General features: G+C 43.1%; 1 protein-coding gene across 2 annotated transcripts in view; it reads right to left on the bottom strand.

The window, feature by feature from the left end:
• Positions 1-3,307: 3,307 nt before the first annotated feature.
• LOC144505060 (organic cation/carnitine transporter 2-like) overlaps positions 3,308-20,764 on the bottom strand; it is a 70,612-nt gene continuing 53,155 nt past the window's right edge. Inside the window, exons 8-11 of one of the 2 annotated variants that reach the window (XM_078230803.1) lie at positions 15,973-16,187; positions 12,709-12,891; positions 11,476-11,611; positions 3,308-6,157 (exon numbers count right to left, since the gene is read on the bottom strand). In XM_078230803.1, the coding sequence (XP_078086929.1) occupies positions 6,058-6,157; positions 11,476-11,611; positions 12,709-12,891; positions 15,973-16,187 (634 nt within the window). In that variant the 3' untranslated portion in view covers positions 3,308-6,057. The remainder of the gene's footprint in view (positions 6,158-11,475; positions 11,612-12,708; positions 12,892-15,972; positions 16,188-20,764) is intronic. The other variant, XM_078230804.1, reaches the window with a different exon arrangement.

The following is a 20,764-nucleotide window of genomic DNA, read 5'->3' as shown; positions in this document are numbered from 1 at the left end:
AATTCCACAGGCTCACCACTGTTTGAGTGAAGAAATGTCTCCTCACCTCCATCCTAAATGGTCTACCCCGAATCTTCAGACTGTGATTCCTGGTTCTGGACTCGCTCACCTTCGGGAACATCTCCCTGCATCTACCCTATAAGCAGTAAAGGACACAGGCAAGGATCCCCGAGTCTAAGTCCTAACACATTTCCACTCAACACCACACTAACTCTGGATCAGGGCGAAGTACCTTCTAACAACGCTATGTGGGCAGTACTGTACTCAGTCCCACATTGACCCTGAATGTGCCAGGTCCTAATACAACAGCAACATCCATGAATGTCAAGGGGATGTGGTTAAACTCTCTCTTGGAGGAGATGGACATTGCCTGGTAATTGTGTGCTGAAAATGTTACTTTCTATTTAAACTCCACACCGAATGTTGCAGAGCAAGGGAATGTACTGCTTCAGTATCTGAGGAGGATGGTGCTGGACACTATGCACTATGACCTTATGTCATATTGGGAAGGTCATCGATGCAGCAGCTGAAGGTCGTCTGGCACTGAGTGGCCCTGGCAGAACTCAAACAGAACATCGGTAAGCAGGTTGTAAGTTCCACTCGATAGTGCTGTCAACAACATTTGCATTCCTCTGAGAATTCTCCTTGTCATTCATGACATTTCCAATATAATAGTAGAACTTTATAAATGCAAGTTGTTGTGGTTGATGAAGAATGCCCGCCTCTGTGGACCATGGAGAACTGCCCACTGTGTTTACTTTCATTGCATGCAAGGTCACAAATTTGAAACATAAACTCTGCTTTGCAGCACAGATGCTGCCACGTCTGCAGAACATTTCCAGCATTATTTGTTTTTATTTCAGCTTCCACCACATTTCGCCTTTAAGTTCAGCTTCTCCGGGCACTTGCTTACAACTAACTCAAGAGCTTCTTTAAATCTTATTTGCTTTAATGTCATAAACGCTCATTACAATGCAGGCATCTGAACCAAACTGATGTTCTTAACCCTTTCAAATGCAGAAACCTGAAATTAAGCTTACTTAAATCTATGCCTTATTTCTAACACTCACAAATACAAATATAAAACTTAAAACTACTTCTATTTCTGACAAAAATCATATTGACAGATTAAATGAATTGGCAAAACTGTGACAGATAGATATCAGTGTAGGCTAGAGTGTCTGGAACTGGGGGCATGGGGAGGGCAGAGTCTAAAAATTAAAAGTGGGCCTTTCAGGAATGAAATTAGGAAACAACTCCAGGTACAAAGTTTGGTAGAGGTTTGGAGCAGATTGTAATGATTGTAATTTATAATATTAAAGCAAATAAAATTTAAAGAAAAACCAGGCACTTGTTTAGCAACCAGAGGCCACACTTAAACAACCAGAGCTTTTGAGTTAGTTGCAAACTAGCGCCAGAAGAAGATGGACACAAAACAGGGAACCTCAAAGAGTGGATTTCCCCTCCCCTCCCGCCCCCCCAGAAAAAGCAAAAGAAAGTCCCAGAAAGCAGAGAATGGGGAAGTTCCAGGAAGACTGAAGTCAAAATGGTAAAAAAAAATAGGAATTTAAACAAGGCCCTGTTCAGGGGAATTCAAGTCGCAAGCAGAGAAAGGTTCCAAGTTAGAGACGGCTGCAGGAAGTAGATTTAAAGTCGGCTAGGTGAGAAGTCAGATATCCGAAGTGATCGAACGCTTGGTGATACCTTAATACAGCCCGTGAAGCAGTAGTGTTCTGGTGGCATGGTTGGGTACCTGAGTGATTGCATGTACGTGGTGATGCAATGGAAGAAGAGTACTGGAAGGAGAGGTTGAAACCCTGAATGTGGATCCTTGGTGAAGACATCTGAGAAAAAGTGATGCGTGGGAGAAGATTCCAAAGTGTGTTCTTCTTGGATTTCTTGGAAATTCTCGTGTGGAAGAGAAAGTTTCAGTGAGAGCAATGTGACCAGCGTCTGGGAGGAAGTTGAGAAATCCGTGAAAGTTATTTTGAGTCATTTGGTTTCAGAGCATGAGAAGTCTGATCACATTTTTTCTATTGGTTTACATGGACTGTGTGCTTACTGAGAACATTAGAGTAGCCAAATTTTGGAAGCTGCATTATCCTTATAGATCTGTGTATGTCTGTAAAAGTAGAGTTGGGGTGAAGGAATGTATTATAGTTTATCTTTGCTTGTTTAATGATTATTTTACTCTTTTGTTAAAAAGTATTCAGCAGTCCTACTATTCTGTATCTAAACAAAAAATAGAAGTGAGGATCTATCATGCCAGGTTCTATCCTGGGATCCAAGTTGTCCAGCAGTAACGTCAGCTGGGACCATAATGCCTTATAACTGTATGCTTTCATCTTCACTGCTTACAATGCCATCCAATCTTTGTACAGTCATCTGCAAAATTGGATCTATGGCTTTCTACATCCTCTCAATGTAGCCTGTGTTTTGTGCCAGGAAAACCATGAAATAGAAATGAGTTGGTCTCATTTCACAGCACAAGGGCAGCTCATTGCAGTCCGGGCACATGCACTATCAGAAGAGCATTGTTTTTGGCAGGGTCACATTGGGGCCACAATGTATTATCCTTGGAACAACAAGAAGGGTTTGTGCTATTGTGTGGTATGCACCACTGCCAAACTGAAAGATTTCCAAAGGCATGTGTGTGTATCAACAAATAGAAGATTGTATGGAAACAGATAAGCTTTGCATCTGTGGCATGGGGAGTAGATAGTTAACCATCAGTCTTAGGAATAACTCAGTATAATTGGAAGTGTTGTTGCAATTCATAAGTCACATCATAATTCATAATTCGACATTATAGCTCGCATGGTTTAAACGTTAGCTGGGAGGAAGGAGTAATCCAGTTGATGAGGTTATGTTGATAGGAGCTTTAGACATGGAATGACCAACACGGTTAATGAGGTTAACCGAATAGGTTACATCAGACAGTCCAGCTCTAATTATGAATCTGAGTCCAACAATAGGCCTAGCTAAAGTAAAAAGGTAGTCTTTGCTGAAAACACATTCTGCCTTCGCCCTTCCTGTAGCTATTGATAACCCAATAATGTAACTAAAGAATTGGTTCAATTCAGGTGTTTGCAATCGTCTATAAAAGTATAAAAGCATGTGTAACTTGCCAGTAAATTAGAGCTCATTCTGGTGAAAGTCCGTCTGGGTTCTCCCAACGATGGTCCAATAAAGATTGCTTCTCAGATTCCTCGAAGTTATTGAGAACTCCCACAACAGAATAAAGATAGAAAAGTCTCTGTGCAGTGCTTAATTTCATTTGAGTCAGATAATACTTCATTTTCTGGTAAATTATATTTATTTGAGTTGAGGATTTCAATTTCTAATCACACATTCACGCATGAACTCACGTTCACTTATGTAGATAACTTAGAGAAACTCTACTAGGATGATGCAAGCCTGATTATTTGGCTTCAAAACAATAAACTATTAGGTTCAGGAAGGGAACTATTCTGCACTCAGTTATACCATGTATCTGAACTCCATTTACCTATCTTGGTTCCACTAGCAGAGTTCCTTCCTTGAAGAGTTCCTTCCTTGAAGGATATGAATGAATCAGATGGGTGTTTTTTTGACAATCTGGTCGTACCATGATTGTCATTGCTAATGATTATATTTTTACTCCAAAGTTATTATTGAACCGAATTTAAATTCCCCCAGCTGTCATGGTGAAATTTGAACTCATGTCTCTGGAACATAAGTCTGGGCTTTAATATTATTAGTGCAGGAACATGACTGCAATACCACATGAGGGAATAAATCTTTGTCAGTGAAACCTGTTCTCATAATTCAACACTTAGTCCCACTATCATGAATCTGCGGGGCCCCGCCCAAAGCCAATATATACTTCTTGAGCTGTGGTGCCCAGAACAGAATCCAACGCCCTATATGGCATCTAACCACAGCTTTGGACAACTGCCACCTAACCTCTACTTCTCAGTATTGTAGTTACCTTGTGATGTAGGGTAACCTTCCACTCATCGTTTTGTTTGCACTTGCGCTTATCCACTACGCTGTAAGGTTACTCCTGTACGTATACGCCTCAATTATTGCTTCCTGCACAATTCCCACCGGTTTATCGCCATTTGGAGAATACTCTGATCTGTCTTCTTGGATCCAGAGTGGATAATCTCGTACTTCCCAACACTGAACTCCAGCCCAATCTTTTAATGTCTGTTTGCGATGTTCTGTTCTCATCTGCGCTATTTAATAACTTAGTGTTATTAACAAAATTGGGCATGTGGCTTTTTAATACTTATAATCATAAAACGGCTTTTCATCCTAAGCACCTGACTCCATCATTCAAAACAGTTCATTGAACAACTTTTGAATTGTATGACAGTATTAATAATTCCATGATCCCTTCCACTAATATTATTTAAATTGTCATGCTATTGAGATCACGTAGAAACCAAATAAAATCAAGGGGTTTAATTAGCCACATCCAAATCCTGTAATTTAGATTAATAACCTCGAAGCCTCCATTACAACCTTACTACTCACACTCATCAATTCACAATCGTTGATTTAAACATAACACCTCCTGGCAAGGAGAATCATTGTAATTCTGATATTAATGAGCAAAAAAATACTGTAGGCAAATATTAGTCTGTCTGAACTGAACATTATTAATGAATGCATTTGCAATTCACATTCAAATCATTACTACAAACATATGACCAAATCTTGTTCTAAAATCTGATTTATGTCTGTAAAAGATTCCATAAATACTTGTTTATAATACATACCATGTGCAAAGTAATTCCTGAACCTCTACCCAAAATAATGGACAAATGTATGCTTCTTTCCCACCTCACCTACACCCACAAATACAGGAATTCCTATTTCTATCGGAATTTTTTTAATCCTATACTGAACTTCACTGACATAAAGCCACTTGAAGAATAATTATCTCTCCCAATTTTAGCCCAGGCCCTTGTTGCTGTTTTGAAATCTCTTCTCTGATGGTCTATTTCCCGTTTTACACCAGCAGAGCGAGCTTGAACTCAAGTTGGAAGAATGGAGCAGGAGTAACAATTGACGGAATAGCTACCAGTATAGTTCAGCTAACAATAGCTGAAAGGAAGGTACTCGTTTGCAGCTGCCATTTGGTTTATGGTCCTTGACAAAATTGCTTCCTTTGGAAGAGAAACCAACTGAGCAAATGATTCATTGGGGTTTAATTTTCACTATTACTTGGCAAGGATAGGGAGCAATGGACTAAAAATGGGGTCGATAGCCTTACATGCCCCATTGGCACTGGTGATGAAGCTGGTGACAATTTAAAAAACAGCCTACTGTTGGGCCTGTTTTCGACAGTGGGTTCACTTTATTTGCAAATCAGAAACCCAAGGGGCTTGACTGCCATTTTAGATTGGAACTGATCAGAGCATGTGCTGTGCACATAATAACCAGTGCCCGGGAGAAGGGTGGGAGCCGATGAGGTCCAGCCAAAGTATTTCTGTTGGGTGCAAGGGGACAGGGAATAATACTCCTCAGGGTTGCACAAAAATAATCTGTGCAGCTATCACCCTGAAACCCTATCCTCTTATGATTGTGGCCGCACTCCCTTGCTGCCAGGTAGGACAGCCAGTTATTAAAAAGCTTCAATCTAATGAGCTGCAACAGAACAGCCTACAGCAGCCCACAGTGTGGGGAATTAAGGAGGCTAGCACCTTAAAATAGCAGCCACTTCTTCGCTGCTTGTATAGACGAAAGGTCAGCTTGCCCGCTCCGTTCATCTGTTGTCCAAATGTCAAGATCCACCCCAGATTACACTTTCAGCGCTAACTGAGATGCAAAGTTTTATGTTGGATGAAAATACATTCTTGATATCAAATAAAAGTGAGAAAACGTAAAAAGAAAGCACAAAATGGCATTGTGTCCAGTTGGTCTGAATATTTGACAGTGATCCCTGAGTATCTTGATTGCATTGCTAAGTATATTTCAACGGGAGATAATGTTAGTCTGCGGCATGAACTGGAAAGAAACAATTGATTGTCTCGTCCTTCATGCTGCTGATCTTTATCCAGGGCTGGGTTAAACGTCCTCCTTTTTAACATTCATTGTCATGGCTTCTCGAGCTGTTCCCTTCTTATTCAAATGGTCATCATTTATCTGAGAACGTCTACATTTGAACCTGGAATCAAATCAAAAAGAGCACTGTTATAATGAATGGCCAAACACCTGCAACTTACCCATCACATTTCAATGAATAGATACAGTTGTTTAACTCATACCACATTGGTTTGATTTCAATCATTCAAAAAGATTTCATGTTATGTGATATGGTGATGCAGTATGCTACTGTATCAATGCATTACTATGCCAAAGATTGGGAATAATGGAGGTGGAGGCATAGTGCTATGATCACTAGACTAGTAATCCAGAAACCCAGGCTAATGCTCTGTGGATCCAGAGTCTAAAAAATGTCTAATGATGACCATGAAATCAGCGGCGATTGTGGTAAAAGCCCATTTGGTTCACCAAGACCCTTCAGGAATATTTTCCTTACCGGGTCTGGCCTATGTGGCACCAGAGGGGAATTTCACAGTAACTTCATTGCAGTGTTAATGTAAGCCTTATTTGTGACTAATAAATAAACTTTATATTTACTTTTACATCTCATGGATGAATACGAAGTGTTGTGGAGAACATGCCCCTGTCTACATCAACGGGGACGAAGTAGAAATGGTTGAGAGCTTCAAGTTTTTAGGTGTCCAGATCACCAACAACCTGTCCTGGTACCACCACAAACCTCACCAACCCCCACCCGCACCCACCCCCCTCCCCCGCCATGTTGACACTACAGTTAAGAAAGCTCACCAACGCCTCCACTTTCTCAGAAGATTAAGGAAATTTGGCATGTCCGCTATGACTCTCACCAACTTCTACAGATGCACCGTAGAAAGCATTCTTTCTGGTTGTATCACAGCTCCTGCTCTGCCCAAGACCGTAAGAAACTACAAAAGGTCATGAATGTAGCCCAATCCATCACACAAACCATCCACCCATCCAATGACTCTGTCTACACTTCCCTCTGTCTCGGAAAAGCAGCCAGCATAATTATGGACCCCATGCACCCCGCACTCCCTTCCACCTTCTTCCGTCAGGAAAAAGCTACAAAAGTCTGAGGTCATGTACCAATCGATTCAAGGACGACTTCTTTCCTGCCATCAGACTTTTGAATGGACCTAGCTCACACTACATTGATCTTTCTCTACACCCTAGCTATGACTGTAACATAACATTCTGCACTCTCTCCTTTCCTTCTCTATGAGTGGTATGCTTTGTATAGCGCACAAGAAACAATACTTTTCACCGTTTACTAATACATGTGACAATAATAAATCAAATCAAATCAAAACAGCTGGGATGTCAAAAAAGCTAACCTTGAACCTCTGGAATAGGCACCCTTCAATCAAACTCAGACCGATAGGAAAGATCAATCTCAGTTCAGTGAGTTGTGGGGACAAGCACAAATTATCTACATTCAGCACAAAATGTGCAAGTGGAGTGGAAATGTATTAAGAGTTAATACATGAACACACATCAAGCTGACATATGTGTTTGGTTTATTTGCTTTGTTTTGACAGTTAGTTTGCCTTGAAAGAAATGTTGCAGGAATTCCGGCTAGCTCCTAGGTTCTTCCACGATGTATAATGCCCATTATTTTGCAAGTAATTCTACTGCAGCTTGTGTGTTGAGACTCAGAGATCAGGAGTTCATAATTTCCCTGTCAAAACTGGATTGTTTTTGAAGGTCTAAAACTCTAGAGGTGCTGCCATTAACTTTGGTCGTCCCTCGGTCTGGCAACTACCCAGGAATGTCCTGATGTCTTCAGCAACTACACATGAAACTTCTGGTGACTGCTACAAGCAGCACAAGAGAAGGATAATAGAGATATTACAAAAATGTAGAGGGCGATTCTCCCATCCCGCTGTGCTAATAAATGAGTGGGCTGGGACATCCTCGCGTTGGCTGATTCACAGAGTTCGCGCATGTGTTCCCGCCCCGATAGTGCCTCCCAGCGCTGGATTTCCGGCGGCATCAGCTCCGCACCAGAAATTGGCGGGAGGTGCAAAGACCCATTTAAGTGGTCATTTTAATATCATTTCAATGTAATTAGTGGGCCCAGGACTGAAGTCTCCAGGCCCGCTAGCATCTCTCCTCAGCCAGAGCGGTACACTCCAGGAGGGATTACAGCAGCTTCCCACTAACGGGGTACCAACGGTCCGAACCCACTGGAGTGAAGGGGCCAATCGGGGCCACCCAGAGGGTCGGGCGGCAGGGATCCCCTGGGCATTGGCACCTTGACAGTGCCAGCCTGGGTCCCCGGTACTGCCCTGGGGCAAAGTGCCAATGCCCAGGGGGCACCCTGAGGCAAAGTGCCAATGCCCAGGGAGCACCTTGGCACTGCCCATTGGGCATGGGGCAGTGCCAAGGGAGTGGGGCTTATGGGGGCAGGGCCACGGGGAAAGGGGCATGGTGGGCCAATTGGCGGAGGGGGGGGGTCCCACTGCCACTCAGCAGACTGGATCGGTGGGGGCAGGAGGGAGGCCAGTGATCAGGACAGTCTGGGGGGATCAGCCTGTTGGGGGTGCCGGGAATGGGGGGGAAGGGACTGGAAATCGGGGTGGGCCAGGAGGGGGGGTTCAGGGCTAGCCTAGGAATGGTTGGGGGGGGTAGCAATGGGGCTGTGGGGGGACGGATGCAGGGATCGTTGGGCTGGCCAGCGAGCGAGTTGACCAGCAGTTGGGAGGGTGGCAGTGCGGGGTTACTGCACAGTGGCCCGCTCAGTGCTATGCTGCCAGCCTCTCCAGCAGTAATAGGCCCCGCCTCCAGCTTTATAATGATATTCACACGAGCGATCGCTGCAGTGCACAGAATGTGGGAGATCCTTCTCTGAACTCCCACTGAAAAAATCAGCGTGAATTACTCCAATTTTCACGCAAATTCGGCGGTTAGAATTTTTTTGGACAATTCCAGCAGTGATCTTTTTCAAATTTGGAACTTTCCTTTATTAATTCTAAAAGAAAGATCTATCTTTATACAGCGTATTCATGAACTCAGGGCCTGAGAGTCAATGGAGAAGTATCTTCACTGGCTAAAAATTTCCCAACAGAAAATTCAGTGGACCGTTTCAAGGTGCGTTGAGCTTGGGGCAGGAAGTTCCGGCCTTAGAGTACACATGGCTGGAAAGTCCCGCCCATTGTTTCCTTTTAATGCAGGAATTGTGATAAAAAAGTTTGTTTTATTCAATCATAGCATGTGTGTGTCATTGGCAATGCCAACATTTAATACCCTTGATAAGGTAGTAGTGAGCCTTCAACTTGAAGTTCTGCAGTCTATGTGGTGCAGCTGCAGTTATGTAGGAAGTTCCAGCATTTTATCCTACGGACAATGAAGGTTTAGTGCTATATTTGCAGTCAGAATGATATGAAGGCAGCTTGCTGGTGGTGATGTTCCCATGTGCCTGCAGCCCTTGGACTTCAGTTTGGTGACAGGCGGAAGTGGAGAATATTATTTTATTCGTTCAGGAGATGCGGCCGTCGCTGACTGGGTCACCATTTGTTGGCCATCCCTAATTGCCCTTGATCTGAGTGGTTTGTCAGGCCATTTCAGAGGATACTTAAGAGTCAACCACATTGTTGCGGCTCTGGAGTCACGTGTAGGCCAGACCAGGTAAGGACGGCAGATTTCCTTCCCTAACGGGCATTAGTGAACCAGATGGTTTTTTAACAACCATCGACAATAGTTTTATGGCCATAGACTTTTTAATTCCAGATTCCAGCAGGAGCCAACAAGTCACACAATTTCTGGTGTAAAATCACACCACAATTCTCCCAGTAGCAGGTTAATGCGGGTTGGCCTTTCCACAGGCAAGTGGCGCAAATGCCATTTGCATTCATTTGTATCTCATGAAAGCTCATTAAAACAGCTGGCACTGACACCCTCTCTGACCTTCCGTTTTGCCTCACTTTTGCCAGTGTAAAATTGCATTGGTTTAAAACCGGATTGATAAAGAGTGGCATGCACAAGGCAGACCTCAGTTTACAGTAGACTGCAAGGTGAGTACAACAAAGCCTTTTCTACCATAGTGCTGCGCTGTTCCTGATGTGCTGTACACCACTCTGCTGGGACACACTGGTTCCTGCCCTCCATCTCCTATTGGTTTTCATGGATAGCACCATGCTGCCTGCCCCAAGGACCCTCCTGTGTCACAGTCTTGGATCAGTACTTTGCCTGGGGTTGGGGAGTACAGGGGTTTCCTTCCCCCTGGTGCCACACATTAGTGTCTATCTGGGCAGGACTGTGTCCGAAGTTTGACTGGAGTTGGATTGCGAGGTGAGGCTGGTGGAGGGAAGGGGTTGGGGGTGGGGGGGGGGGGTGGGTGGAGAGTGCTGATGAAGACAATGGGGGGCAATGTGGAAAGAGGGCTGTGCAAAGAATGAGTGGGAAGGGCAAAAGCCCATGATGGCAGGTAGAGGGGCAGGATGGTGGATGGAGAAGACAAACAATGGAAGGCAGTGAGAAAACTAAGGGGAGGGAAATGGGACCCTAACAAGGCTTCATGAAAACACAAATATGGGGCCAAAGGAATACCACATAGTTTATGGGAGGGAGATACACGAAGACTTCAAATGTGGTGGTCGATGTCCGAGTGGACATGCAGAACTTGCAGGCAATGAGCTCTTGGGGATGGTTGAATTGGGTAACAAATTTCTTCTTGAGGCTGTAGTCTTTTCTTTCTGGGCCGCTGACATCCTGCAGTCTGGTGAAGACAGGTGAGCTGGAGAGTGTTATGAGTGTGCTAGACTGGCATTTAAATATGGCGCTGTGGCCTTTGAACCCATCAACTGACAGTGGGCAGACGAATCAACTGCTGCCCGCCAGGTGACTAGGCGGGAAACTCGCCTGTGTGTAATTAAAGTGTAGAATCTGGCATGGGATCCTGCCATTTTGGCCAATGGGAAAGACACCGCCTGAAGTCTCATAAACAGTAAATTCCGCCCTAAGTTCCACTCACCCAGCATCTCCAATCATTGCTGAGATCCTTGCACCTCAAGGGACTTAATTTAAAAATATTATTCTTATCCACAAATCTCTCCATCGTCTTATCACTGTAACCTTCTCAATGCATTGCCTCTTCCCCACTGTCTAGGCCTCTGAGCCTGTCCTCCTCTCGGTTGGCCACGCTCTCTGCCCCATCTTCCACAGCAGAGCTTTCAACTACCACAGTTGTGCTCTTTAGGATTTGTTATCTCAATAGCTCCCACTCTCTGCCTTTCTTCATATTTATAAAGAGCACTTCTTCAACTTTACAAAGGACATGTGCTTGTCCTTTTCTCCTCTGTGGAGCACCTTGGGAGCGGATTCTGCAGTAAAGATATTGTAAGCTGTCGAGAGCAGAAAGCTGAGAGGAAAGATTGAAACATGCAGATTATACGCACTTACCCCTTTATTTTCAGCATCTGGTCAATGGTTTCTGGGAGAGGAATATGGAGTGTTTCGGGCAGAAACAGGACTAGAATTGCTGCCAACACTGTAAAACTCCCCATCAGAATAAAAGGGAGAAATGCATCGTGGAAACCTGTGAAAATATAAGCCATAAATTGCAAGGTGAAGATCCGCAGCCAGATGTAACACAGGTTTTGCTGTCAATACAAAATTAGAAAATATTGGAAAATCTCAGCAGGTTTGACAGCATCTGTGGAGAAAGAATAGAGCCAACGTTCCCAGTCAGGATGACCCTTCATTTTCCTGCCTGATCACCATATAGCTTGAATTGTTTAGAATCCAAAACTATGTTGATCCCAGGTTTAAATTTAGAATATCTGAATGGTTAAATTAGGAACAGACATCCTTATTCTGCATCACTGCCATTTTCATGGAGAAAGATAACGTAGGCAGTCTATACTGCATCATCACAAGATACGCCACTATACCCAGAGCCACACATTCCTTTCCTCTCATTCTCTCTCCTAACATAGAGCTTCTTCCATCAAAGGTGATGGCGTTAAAGTGAAAACTGAAGGGATTGCCACGCTTCTTGAACCTATTAATATTTTTTGTAATGGAATGTTTGCAGACAGCAGGGTAGAATTATGTTCTGAATTAAATGCTTTCTGTATCTTTGTACAGGGAAAGATCATCCACAATCGGTGCACAATCAAAGTAACAGGGTGGGTGAACAGCAACCCCAGTAATGTCTTCAATGGACTTGAGGAGGAAGGTCTACAACTCCTGGGGAGACACACCAGGGAGGTGGCGGGAGATGGAAAAGCTGAAAGGCAGCCTTCAGGTTTGACTTGGCAATGAGATCATTTCCTTCAGGTTAGTGAGGAACCTTCTTCAAACTTCCTGATTAATTGAAATGACACCAGTTATTGCTTAGTCACTTCTTCATAAACAGAACATGAAGATCATTTTTTTAAAATCTCAGCCATTCATTGGCATACTTTCACTGTAATGTTACCACTCTTTGTCTCATTCAGTGGGATAAGCCATAGTTGGATGTTGGCTTTGAGGAGGGAGGGGCTGGTCGGATATCCCCTGCATATTTCTAGCTTCACCTACACCTTATGCATGTTAACAGATGTGTATTTGGGAATGGTGTGCGAGTATTGGAACAATGCAAGGAATCTTCTTATATTTTATCTACATAAAGATGATAAACAGTTACCTTACCGATATAAAAAATGTAAGGCGAGATGATGGCACCAAACCTGCCAGACATGGAACTCATTCCGACACCCATGTTTCTTACCACAGTTGGGTAGAGCTCAGCAGTGTAGACGTAAACTATGGAAAAAGCACACGTGACCCCAAACTTTCCAATCATCACCAACACTGTGGCAAGTGCTGCAAGATCTAGAAATAAAATTGACAGATACACAAACTTATTGGAAGGTGCACAGGTTTATGTTTTGCTGTGTGGTCGTGAATTTGTGGTTGTCTTGTCTCCCAAAAGTATGCTGCTCGAGTCTGCAGTCCTTTAACCATAAATAACTGTTTATTTACAGCAAATGCTTAGGACCTCCAACAAGTTTAGAGCTTATCTTCGTCTGGATCTCCATTACTTTTCCATCATGTAATCTGACATCATTGTTTCATCAATGTTACATATGCTTCTGATGGAAACCATTTACTCTACATCTCTCGCCAAGGCATTATCCCCATCATATTTGCACCCTCCTACATTTTCCTGCAAAGTCTCAGACCATATAGGGTCAAACTCTGAGATATCATAGAATCATAGAATCCTTATAGTGAAGAAGGAGGCCTTTTGGCCCACCGATATCTTGACCAATCTCCCTAAGCTGGCTCATATCTATTTTTGAGGTTAACGATATTTGGTACTCTTGCAGTGTGGCTGAAGAGTTTGTAGAAAGTCTTCCTTCTTCTTCAAGATCTTAGTAGTAAACCCAAGTTTCAATTGGCTTTCCTTCCAAGGATATTAAGCTACTGTAGTTTCTCCGGGTGATACCTAGCCTGTCTCAACCCTGTATAATATTGGTTGTGGAGTATTTCAATCAGTGTACCATCCCTCTGCTGGTCTCGGACCCATACTCTCTCCCTAAGCATTAGAAACTCAGGTATTCTATGTCTGTGATTAAAGTTCCAAGCCTGGTTGTTTCATTACTCTTCCTCAGATTTACCCTCTCATGGTCATTTACGGTGGAGGTGGGTTTTGAACTTTTGTGTCAGGGCTGGAAACTGGCTTCTCAATCTCCTTCCTACTTGTAACTCTGATGGTGAGAAGCCATTTTGTATTGGTGAGATTCGATAACTCAGAAGAGCTAGATCTAGGTCTTTGCTTTGCTTTAATACATTATTTCGCACACCTCTCTCAGACTTTGCATTTGCTGAAGGATAGTGAGGCGAACTGGCTACATGAACAAAGCCAGATTCGAACACAAAATCTTGCAATAACTCATTTGCAAATTGTGGCCTCTTGTCAGACAGTTAAATATCTGGAATGCCATGCATTGAATAAATTCTCCTGAGGGATTGAATAACTGTTTCTGTTGTGATACTATGTAATCAGCTTACTCCAATCCACTGTGAGCAGTCATCAATGAAAATAAGGAAGGTTTTCCCCTAAATTAAAATAAGTATATCTCCCAAGTATTCCCGTAGAAGCTAATAATGATTCATTTTACTCTTGGCTGTTTACAGCACAAAACAATTAGGGATCAGTTCCTCAAAGAGCGAGTAATGCCTGCTTACCAGACAGACTGTTGCGCTCTTGTACAATATTTTACAGCAGATAATCTTGGTAAAGAGTTTGAGGAATTTTAAGACAAAATGCCCTAAGTATGACTATTTTGTCACTGAAGACTAGTAAGACACCGCAGCAGAGTGGTATAGTGGTTAGCACTGCTGCCTCACAGTGCCAGGGATCCGGGTTCAATTCTGGCCTCGGGTCACCATCTGTGTGGAGTTTGCACATTCTCCCCGTGTCTGCATGGGTTTCCTCCGGGTGCTCCGGTTTCCTCCCACAGTCCAAAGCTGTGCGGGTTAGGCTGATTGGCCATGTGAAATTGACCCTAGTGTCAGGGAATTAGCAGGGTAAATATGTGGGGTTACGGGAATAGGGCCTGGGTGGGATTGTGGTTGGTGCAGACTCGATGGGCCGAATGGGCTCCTTCTGCTCTGTAGGATTCTATGAAATTGTCAATAATAATGAGCTGATTGAAAGATTCAAAGTACTGGTGCAGTATCAGATGACAGGGGAGGTATAGTCTGGCCAGCCTTCCAGACAAAGATTTGAAGAGATTTTTCATCTTGTTTCTGGGCTTGCTTTTTCCTGCAGCTTTCTTGCAGAAGCTGGTAAATACTGGGTGATTTAAGGTTATATATGCTTCAACCTCCTCGACGAAGTGTAAATCCTCTTGCTCAGCTCCTTCAACTGATATTTGTTACGGTTTGTCTGCCATTACTTGTTACTTCCCTTATGATGGAGTCACCAACTTTAATCTGAACTATTGAATTCTGGGTGGCACCTTCACAATTTTTTTCATGTTCAGAAGGGTGACTAGAGGTTTATGGTCTATATTTTTTGCTTGCCAATGTTTCTGCCAAAACTTCTTTTTCTATGATGGTTTTCCATTGTTCCATTTCTGTTCGTGACCGAGAGGATTTTTTTCATTCATTCATGGGACATGGGCCTTGCTGGCTGGCCAGCATTTATTGCCCATCCCAAGTTGCCCTTGAGAAGGTGGTGGTGAGCTGCCTTCGTGAAACGCTGCAGTCCACGTGCTATGGATTGACCCAAAGTGCCATTCGAGAGGGAATTACAGGATTTTGACCCAGCGACTGTGAAGGAACGGTGATTTATTTATATATTTCCTAGTTAGGATGGTGAGTGACTTGGAGGGGAACTTCGAAGTGGTGATGTTCCCATGTATCTGCTGCCCTTGTCCTTCTCGATGGAAGTGGTTGTGGGTTTGGTAGTTGTTGTCTAAGGTTCTTTGGTGAATTGCTCAACTCCTGGAGGTATAGTAGACTGGTTTATGCTTGCCGTCTCTGCACTTAATATAGTACGAACCCCAAACCTGTTGAGGATTCATCTGCTACTACTATGGTCAGTAATTCTGGGTCATAATGAGCCAATGAGTTGCAGCAGTGTTGTCACAGTGATAGGAACAGGTATAAAGGGAAATAGTCTACATCTAAGGAGCTACAAAATATCCTCCTCAAAAATAAATCACCACTGCTGGTGTCACACCTGGAACAAAGGCAATCCCTGTGTTTTGTTGGTGAATTTATCCATGGAACAAAATGTAGCATTCAGAGGCTGGGAATTCTGTGGAGACTAACTCACCTCCTAACTTCCTAAAGTCAGTCAACAATCAGGCACAAGTCAGGAGTGTGATGGAATACTCTTCACTTGCCTGGATGCATGCAGCTCCAACAACACTCAAGATAGCTGCACTGTACAAAAATTACCTGAAGGTATGAGCTGGATGAAGAAAAGGACAATTCCACTAAGAAAAAATGAGCCTGAGAGGCTGAACCTTCGAGAAAAATACTGGAGGCAAAGCCAAGCCGCTAGGTAGGCCGGAACTTCGGTGACAGCTGAGAAGAAACAGTTCAGGTAGGCATCACCATGGAGATTGGGTGTACTCAAAGACAGTCCAAAGTATCCAACAGCCATAATCATCCTGTTTAAAAAAAAGGTAACATCGATTAGTAAAAACAATTTTTAAAAACCTTCCTCCCTTATTCCATATTTTCCATTTGGGTTTTTATTGGATTTTCTTTCTCATTCACATGTGCTCCCTATTTATCGATCATTTTCCACCAAGTTGGGAGGCAGACCTGCTCACCGTACACATTATTTATGCCAAACTTTATATGGTGAACTGAACATTGCCTGCAGGTAACTACCCTGCAAAGCGTACACCCACCCCCATTCTCCTCTGAGAAACAGCAACATTCCAGTTAGAATTTGTTTGGAAAACCATTACAATATCTTTACGTCTGATTCCGCTGCAATTTCTATCCTTCCATTCGTTGAAGGAGTAATGTAGCATACTGGCTATCAAATAATTCATCCAGCTGCTGAGAGACTGAGCAGATTTCTCATCTCCTTCCCTCAGTGCAAAGAGATATATATTTTTAACTTTTACTTCAGTTTATTGAAGTATTTCCATTAGTTCACACGCCTAATACAATTGGATTTGGTTGTTATACTTCCATTTGGATGTGGCTTGATATACTGCACTGTTTGTATCACTCAGCAATTGCAATATCTTGAAGTATTTGTAAAGGGTTAATGGTTATATTAATTAGGCAATGATGTTAATGATGACACACTGCCAGGGGTGGTGGTTGAGGCAGATACGATAGGGGTGTTTAAGGGGCTTTTAGATAAGCACATGAATATGGAAGGAATAGAGGGATATGGACCAGGGGCAGGCAGAAGGGAATAGTTTAATTTGGTGTCACGTTCGGCACAACATCGTGGGCTGAAGGGTCTGTTCCTGTGCTGTACTGTTCTGTCTTCTATGTTCTATGCACAAACATGACATCAGAAACAGATAACCAATAGACTCCAAAGGAGCAAGACACAAAATGGTCACTGTGTCTCCAGCAATAATGTAATTACCATGAGGTCCTGGATGTAAATAGTATTAATAAACTGTTTTAAGAAAAGTTGAATATTGACCACTACCAAGTCACTCACAAAGTAAGAGAAACCTCATTGAACCATTAGACAATACGTGTGAAGGGCAATAAGCCAAACCATGGTGGCAGTGCTGGAGGCCACAGTTTGAGAAAACTGAGACCACAAATTGGCAAAATCCCACAGGTCAAGACTTGCGGAATAGCTTGGCTTTGCGAAGAACAAAAGTAAGCTGTACCTTGGGAAACGATACTGAATGAACATTCTTGGTATTGATGGCCAGTGAACAGCCTTCAAACCCTTAAAACACATTGAGGGTCCATAGCCAGTACAGCAATATGAGTTCTGGAGGTGACAGTTTGAAAGGTACTAAAAAGCTTTAGACTTAAGGAGAAGGCACAAAAACACCAGGTCAGTACACTCATATATGATTGGGGGCCATAGCTGATGATGTCCTGGTGAGACAAGGAGTCTTCTTCTAGGATACTTTCTTCTTGGTATCCTGGAAGAAGGTTTTGATGGCCTTTGATAATTACTTCAGCCCTACAAAGAATCTGGGCATTGAACGGGTGAGATTCAACCAAAGCAGCCAAACATTGGGTGAATTCATTAATTTATTAATGATTTGTATTGACCCAGTAGTTGCAGTTCCAAAGCTTTGAAGCATGAATTAATTTGTGGCTGCATTGTAGATGGTATGCTTGACGAGGTGTTGTAGAGCATTGTGCAAACCAGGGAGGATTTAACATTGGAGAAAATTAAACTGTTTAAGCAGAAGGTGGAGCTATGAAAGCAGGATTAGGGTGTACTTTGGGGAGGTGTTGAGGCTTAAGAGGGGTTGATCCAGTATGTAGGTCCAAGTTGGAAGCCCTGTCCACTGAAAAGACCATGATTTAATTTGATTTTATTTGATTTATTATTGTCAAATATATTTTCATATTGTTTCTTGCGTGCTATATGGACAAAGTATAACGTTCATAGAAAAGGAAACGAGACAGTGCAGAATATAGTGTTACAGTCATAGCTAGAGTGTAAAGAAAGGTCAACTTAATGCAAGGTAGGTCCATTCAAAAGTCTGACAGCAGCAGGGAAGAAGCTGTTCTTGAGTCGGTTGGTACGTAACCTCAGACTTTTGTACCTTTATCCCGAAGGAAGAAGGTGGAAGAGAGAATGTCCGGGGTGGGTGGGGTCCTTGATTATGCTGGCTGCTTTGCCGAGGCAGCGGGAAGTGTAGACAGAGTCAATGGATGGGAGACTGGTTTGCGTGATGGATTGGGTTACATTCACGACCTTTTGTAGTTCCTTGCGGTCTTGGGCAGAGCAGGAGCCATACCAAGCTGTGATACAACCAGGAAGAATGCTTTCTATGGTGCATCTGTAAAAGTTGGTGAGAGTCATAGCTGACATGCCAAATTTCCTTAGTCTTCTGAGAAAGTAGAGGCGTCGGTGGGGCTTTCTTAATTATAGTGTCGGCATGGGGAGACCAGGACAGGTTGTTGGTGATCTGGACACCTAAAAACTTGAAGCACTCGACCCTTTCTACTTCGTCCCTGTTGATGTAGACAGGGCTGAAAAAGCCGTTAAAGGGATGGGAAAAAAATAATTGTTTCTCAATGATCCAGATGTGGGACTGGATTTTACGGCCTTGCTCGAGCGAGACCGGAAATTCCCGCCTGAGGTGAATGGAGCTTTCCACTGTCGGACCCTCGCCTGCTCTGATTCTGGGTGGACGAGGTGGAAGAGTTGCGGCCCTGATGTCAAAAAGCAGCATCGCTGCAAAGAATGCCCAGCAGGGGGAGCTGACTGCTTTCTCTGCAGCAAGATCAGACATTTTAAACAATTCTGCAGATCCGAAGCATGATTTAAAAGAAGAAAGTTGGAACAAGTTTCCAGCCATTTCAAAATCCAAGAAATTCGAAATGCAGCATTTTAGCCTGAGGATTTCCTAAAATAAGTCAAAGATAAGCAGTGTCGTTGGCAGCCAAACTAAAGACCGAGGCTGGGATCACAATCCTATCAGACCCAATTGAACTTGATTCAGGACTGACTAAAGATCCAGCCATCTAAGAGGCACAGATGCCAGAGTGAGGGATCAATTCACTATCACCCCCCAGACATGAGGATAAAGAAATTAATGAAACTATTTATATCTTACAGAACTAGCAAATTGCATTACTCGGCATGGCAGCGTGTTCACGACTGGTGTTTCTACAAATGGTCGAAGAGAGAACAATAAATGACAGTGAAGCAATATTCAGGATTGAATTTCCAAAATTGTTCCTGGAAAGGACTGGAAAAGCTCAGAATTGCAGCAGAAATTGAAGTCAACACAGTCCGTCTTTACTGAATGAATACTATCCATTGGACCACGGAAGGAGATTGTAAATCTTTCACTTCTCTTCAGTACAGGCCAGAAGAGGCAGAAACAGGATGCACTATGAAAGATGGTGACCACTCAATTCGCTTCCAGACTGTGGCTTGCTCTTTCAGTAAGAAGTCTAACAACACCAGGTTAAAGTCCAACAGGTTTATTTGGTAGCAAGAGCCACAAGCTTTCAGAGGGCTGCTCCTTCGTCAGGTGAGTGGGAGTTCTGTTCACAAACAGGGCATATAAAAACACAAACTCAATTTACAAAATAATGATTGAAATGCGAGTCTTTACAAGTAATCAAGTCTTAAAGGTACAATGTGAGTGGAGACAATGGAGTACGCTCTCTCCACTCACATTGTCTGTACCTTTAAGACTTGATTACCTGTAAAGACTCGCATTCCAATCATTATTTTGTAAATTGAGTTTGTGTCTTTATATTCCCTGTTTGTGAACAAACTCCCACTCACCTGACGAAGGAGCAGTGCTCCGAAAGCTTGTGGTTTTTGCTACCAAATAAACCTGTTGGACTTTAACCTGGTGTTGTGAGACTTCTTACTGTGTTTACCCCAGTCCAACGCCGGCATCTCCACATCATTGCTCTTTCAGGACAGAGTTCAAGAAAATGAAGCCACCACAGAGGCGGATGATCTGTTGGAAGAAGAAGGCCTAGACTTTGATACACTCTTTGATTCCGCTGCTTATGATTATGAAGTCTTTTGTTGTCTCTTTTGAGCAGAATCATCCCTTTGAAGGTGAAGTTGTCTATGTGTTCCACTGAGCCCACCGATGACATGCATCAACAATTGCAAGCAGCTAGCAGAAAGCTATCCAGTGAGAATGAAGTGCCTGGTTCCAAATTGGAGTGAAACAACGTTGAAAGTTCAGAGCTTACTAACTTGTACAAATGTAAGCTGGAGCCCACTCTTGGATATTATTAAAAAATTGCGGACGCACTAAAGCTTTTCTTTCAGTAAAGGAGCAAAGGCCCAAACTACAGAACTTCTAAAGCTGCACAGTACCTTAGAAAAACTTATAAGTCGAATAGTAAATGGAGCTTGAGCACATTGAACCTAAGTAAGAGTTGGAGTAGTCTAACAACCTAAAAGAGAATGTTGAACCAAAACCCCAGCCATTAGCAGTCACACAGCAATATCAAACCACAGAAAAATATTCACATGGTGCAACAAAGTGAACATATGGCCTTATAGGAGTGCAAAAACGCTGTACTGCATCGAAGGAAA

The sequence above is a fragment of the Mustelus asterias genome, chromosome 16 (assembly GCF_964213995.1).
Source record: "Mustelus asterias chromosome 16, sMusAst1.hap1.1, whole genome shotgun sequence".
Taxonomy (NCBI): domain Eukaryota; kingdom Metazoa; phylum Chordata; class Chondrichthyes; order Carcharhiniformes; family Triakidae; genus Mustelus; species Mustelus asterias.
This window is presented reverse-complemented; position numbering and strand designations above follow the sequence as displayed.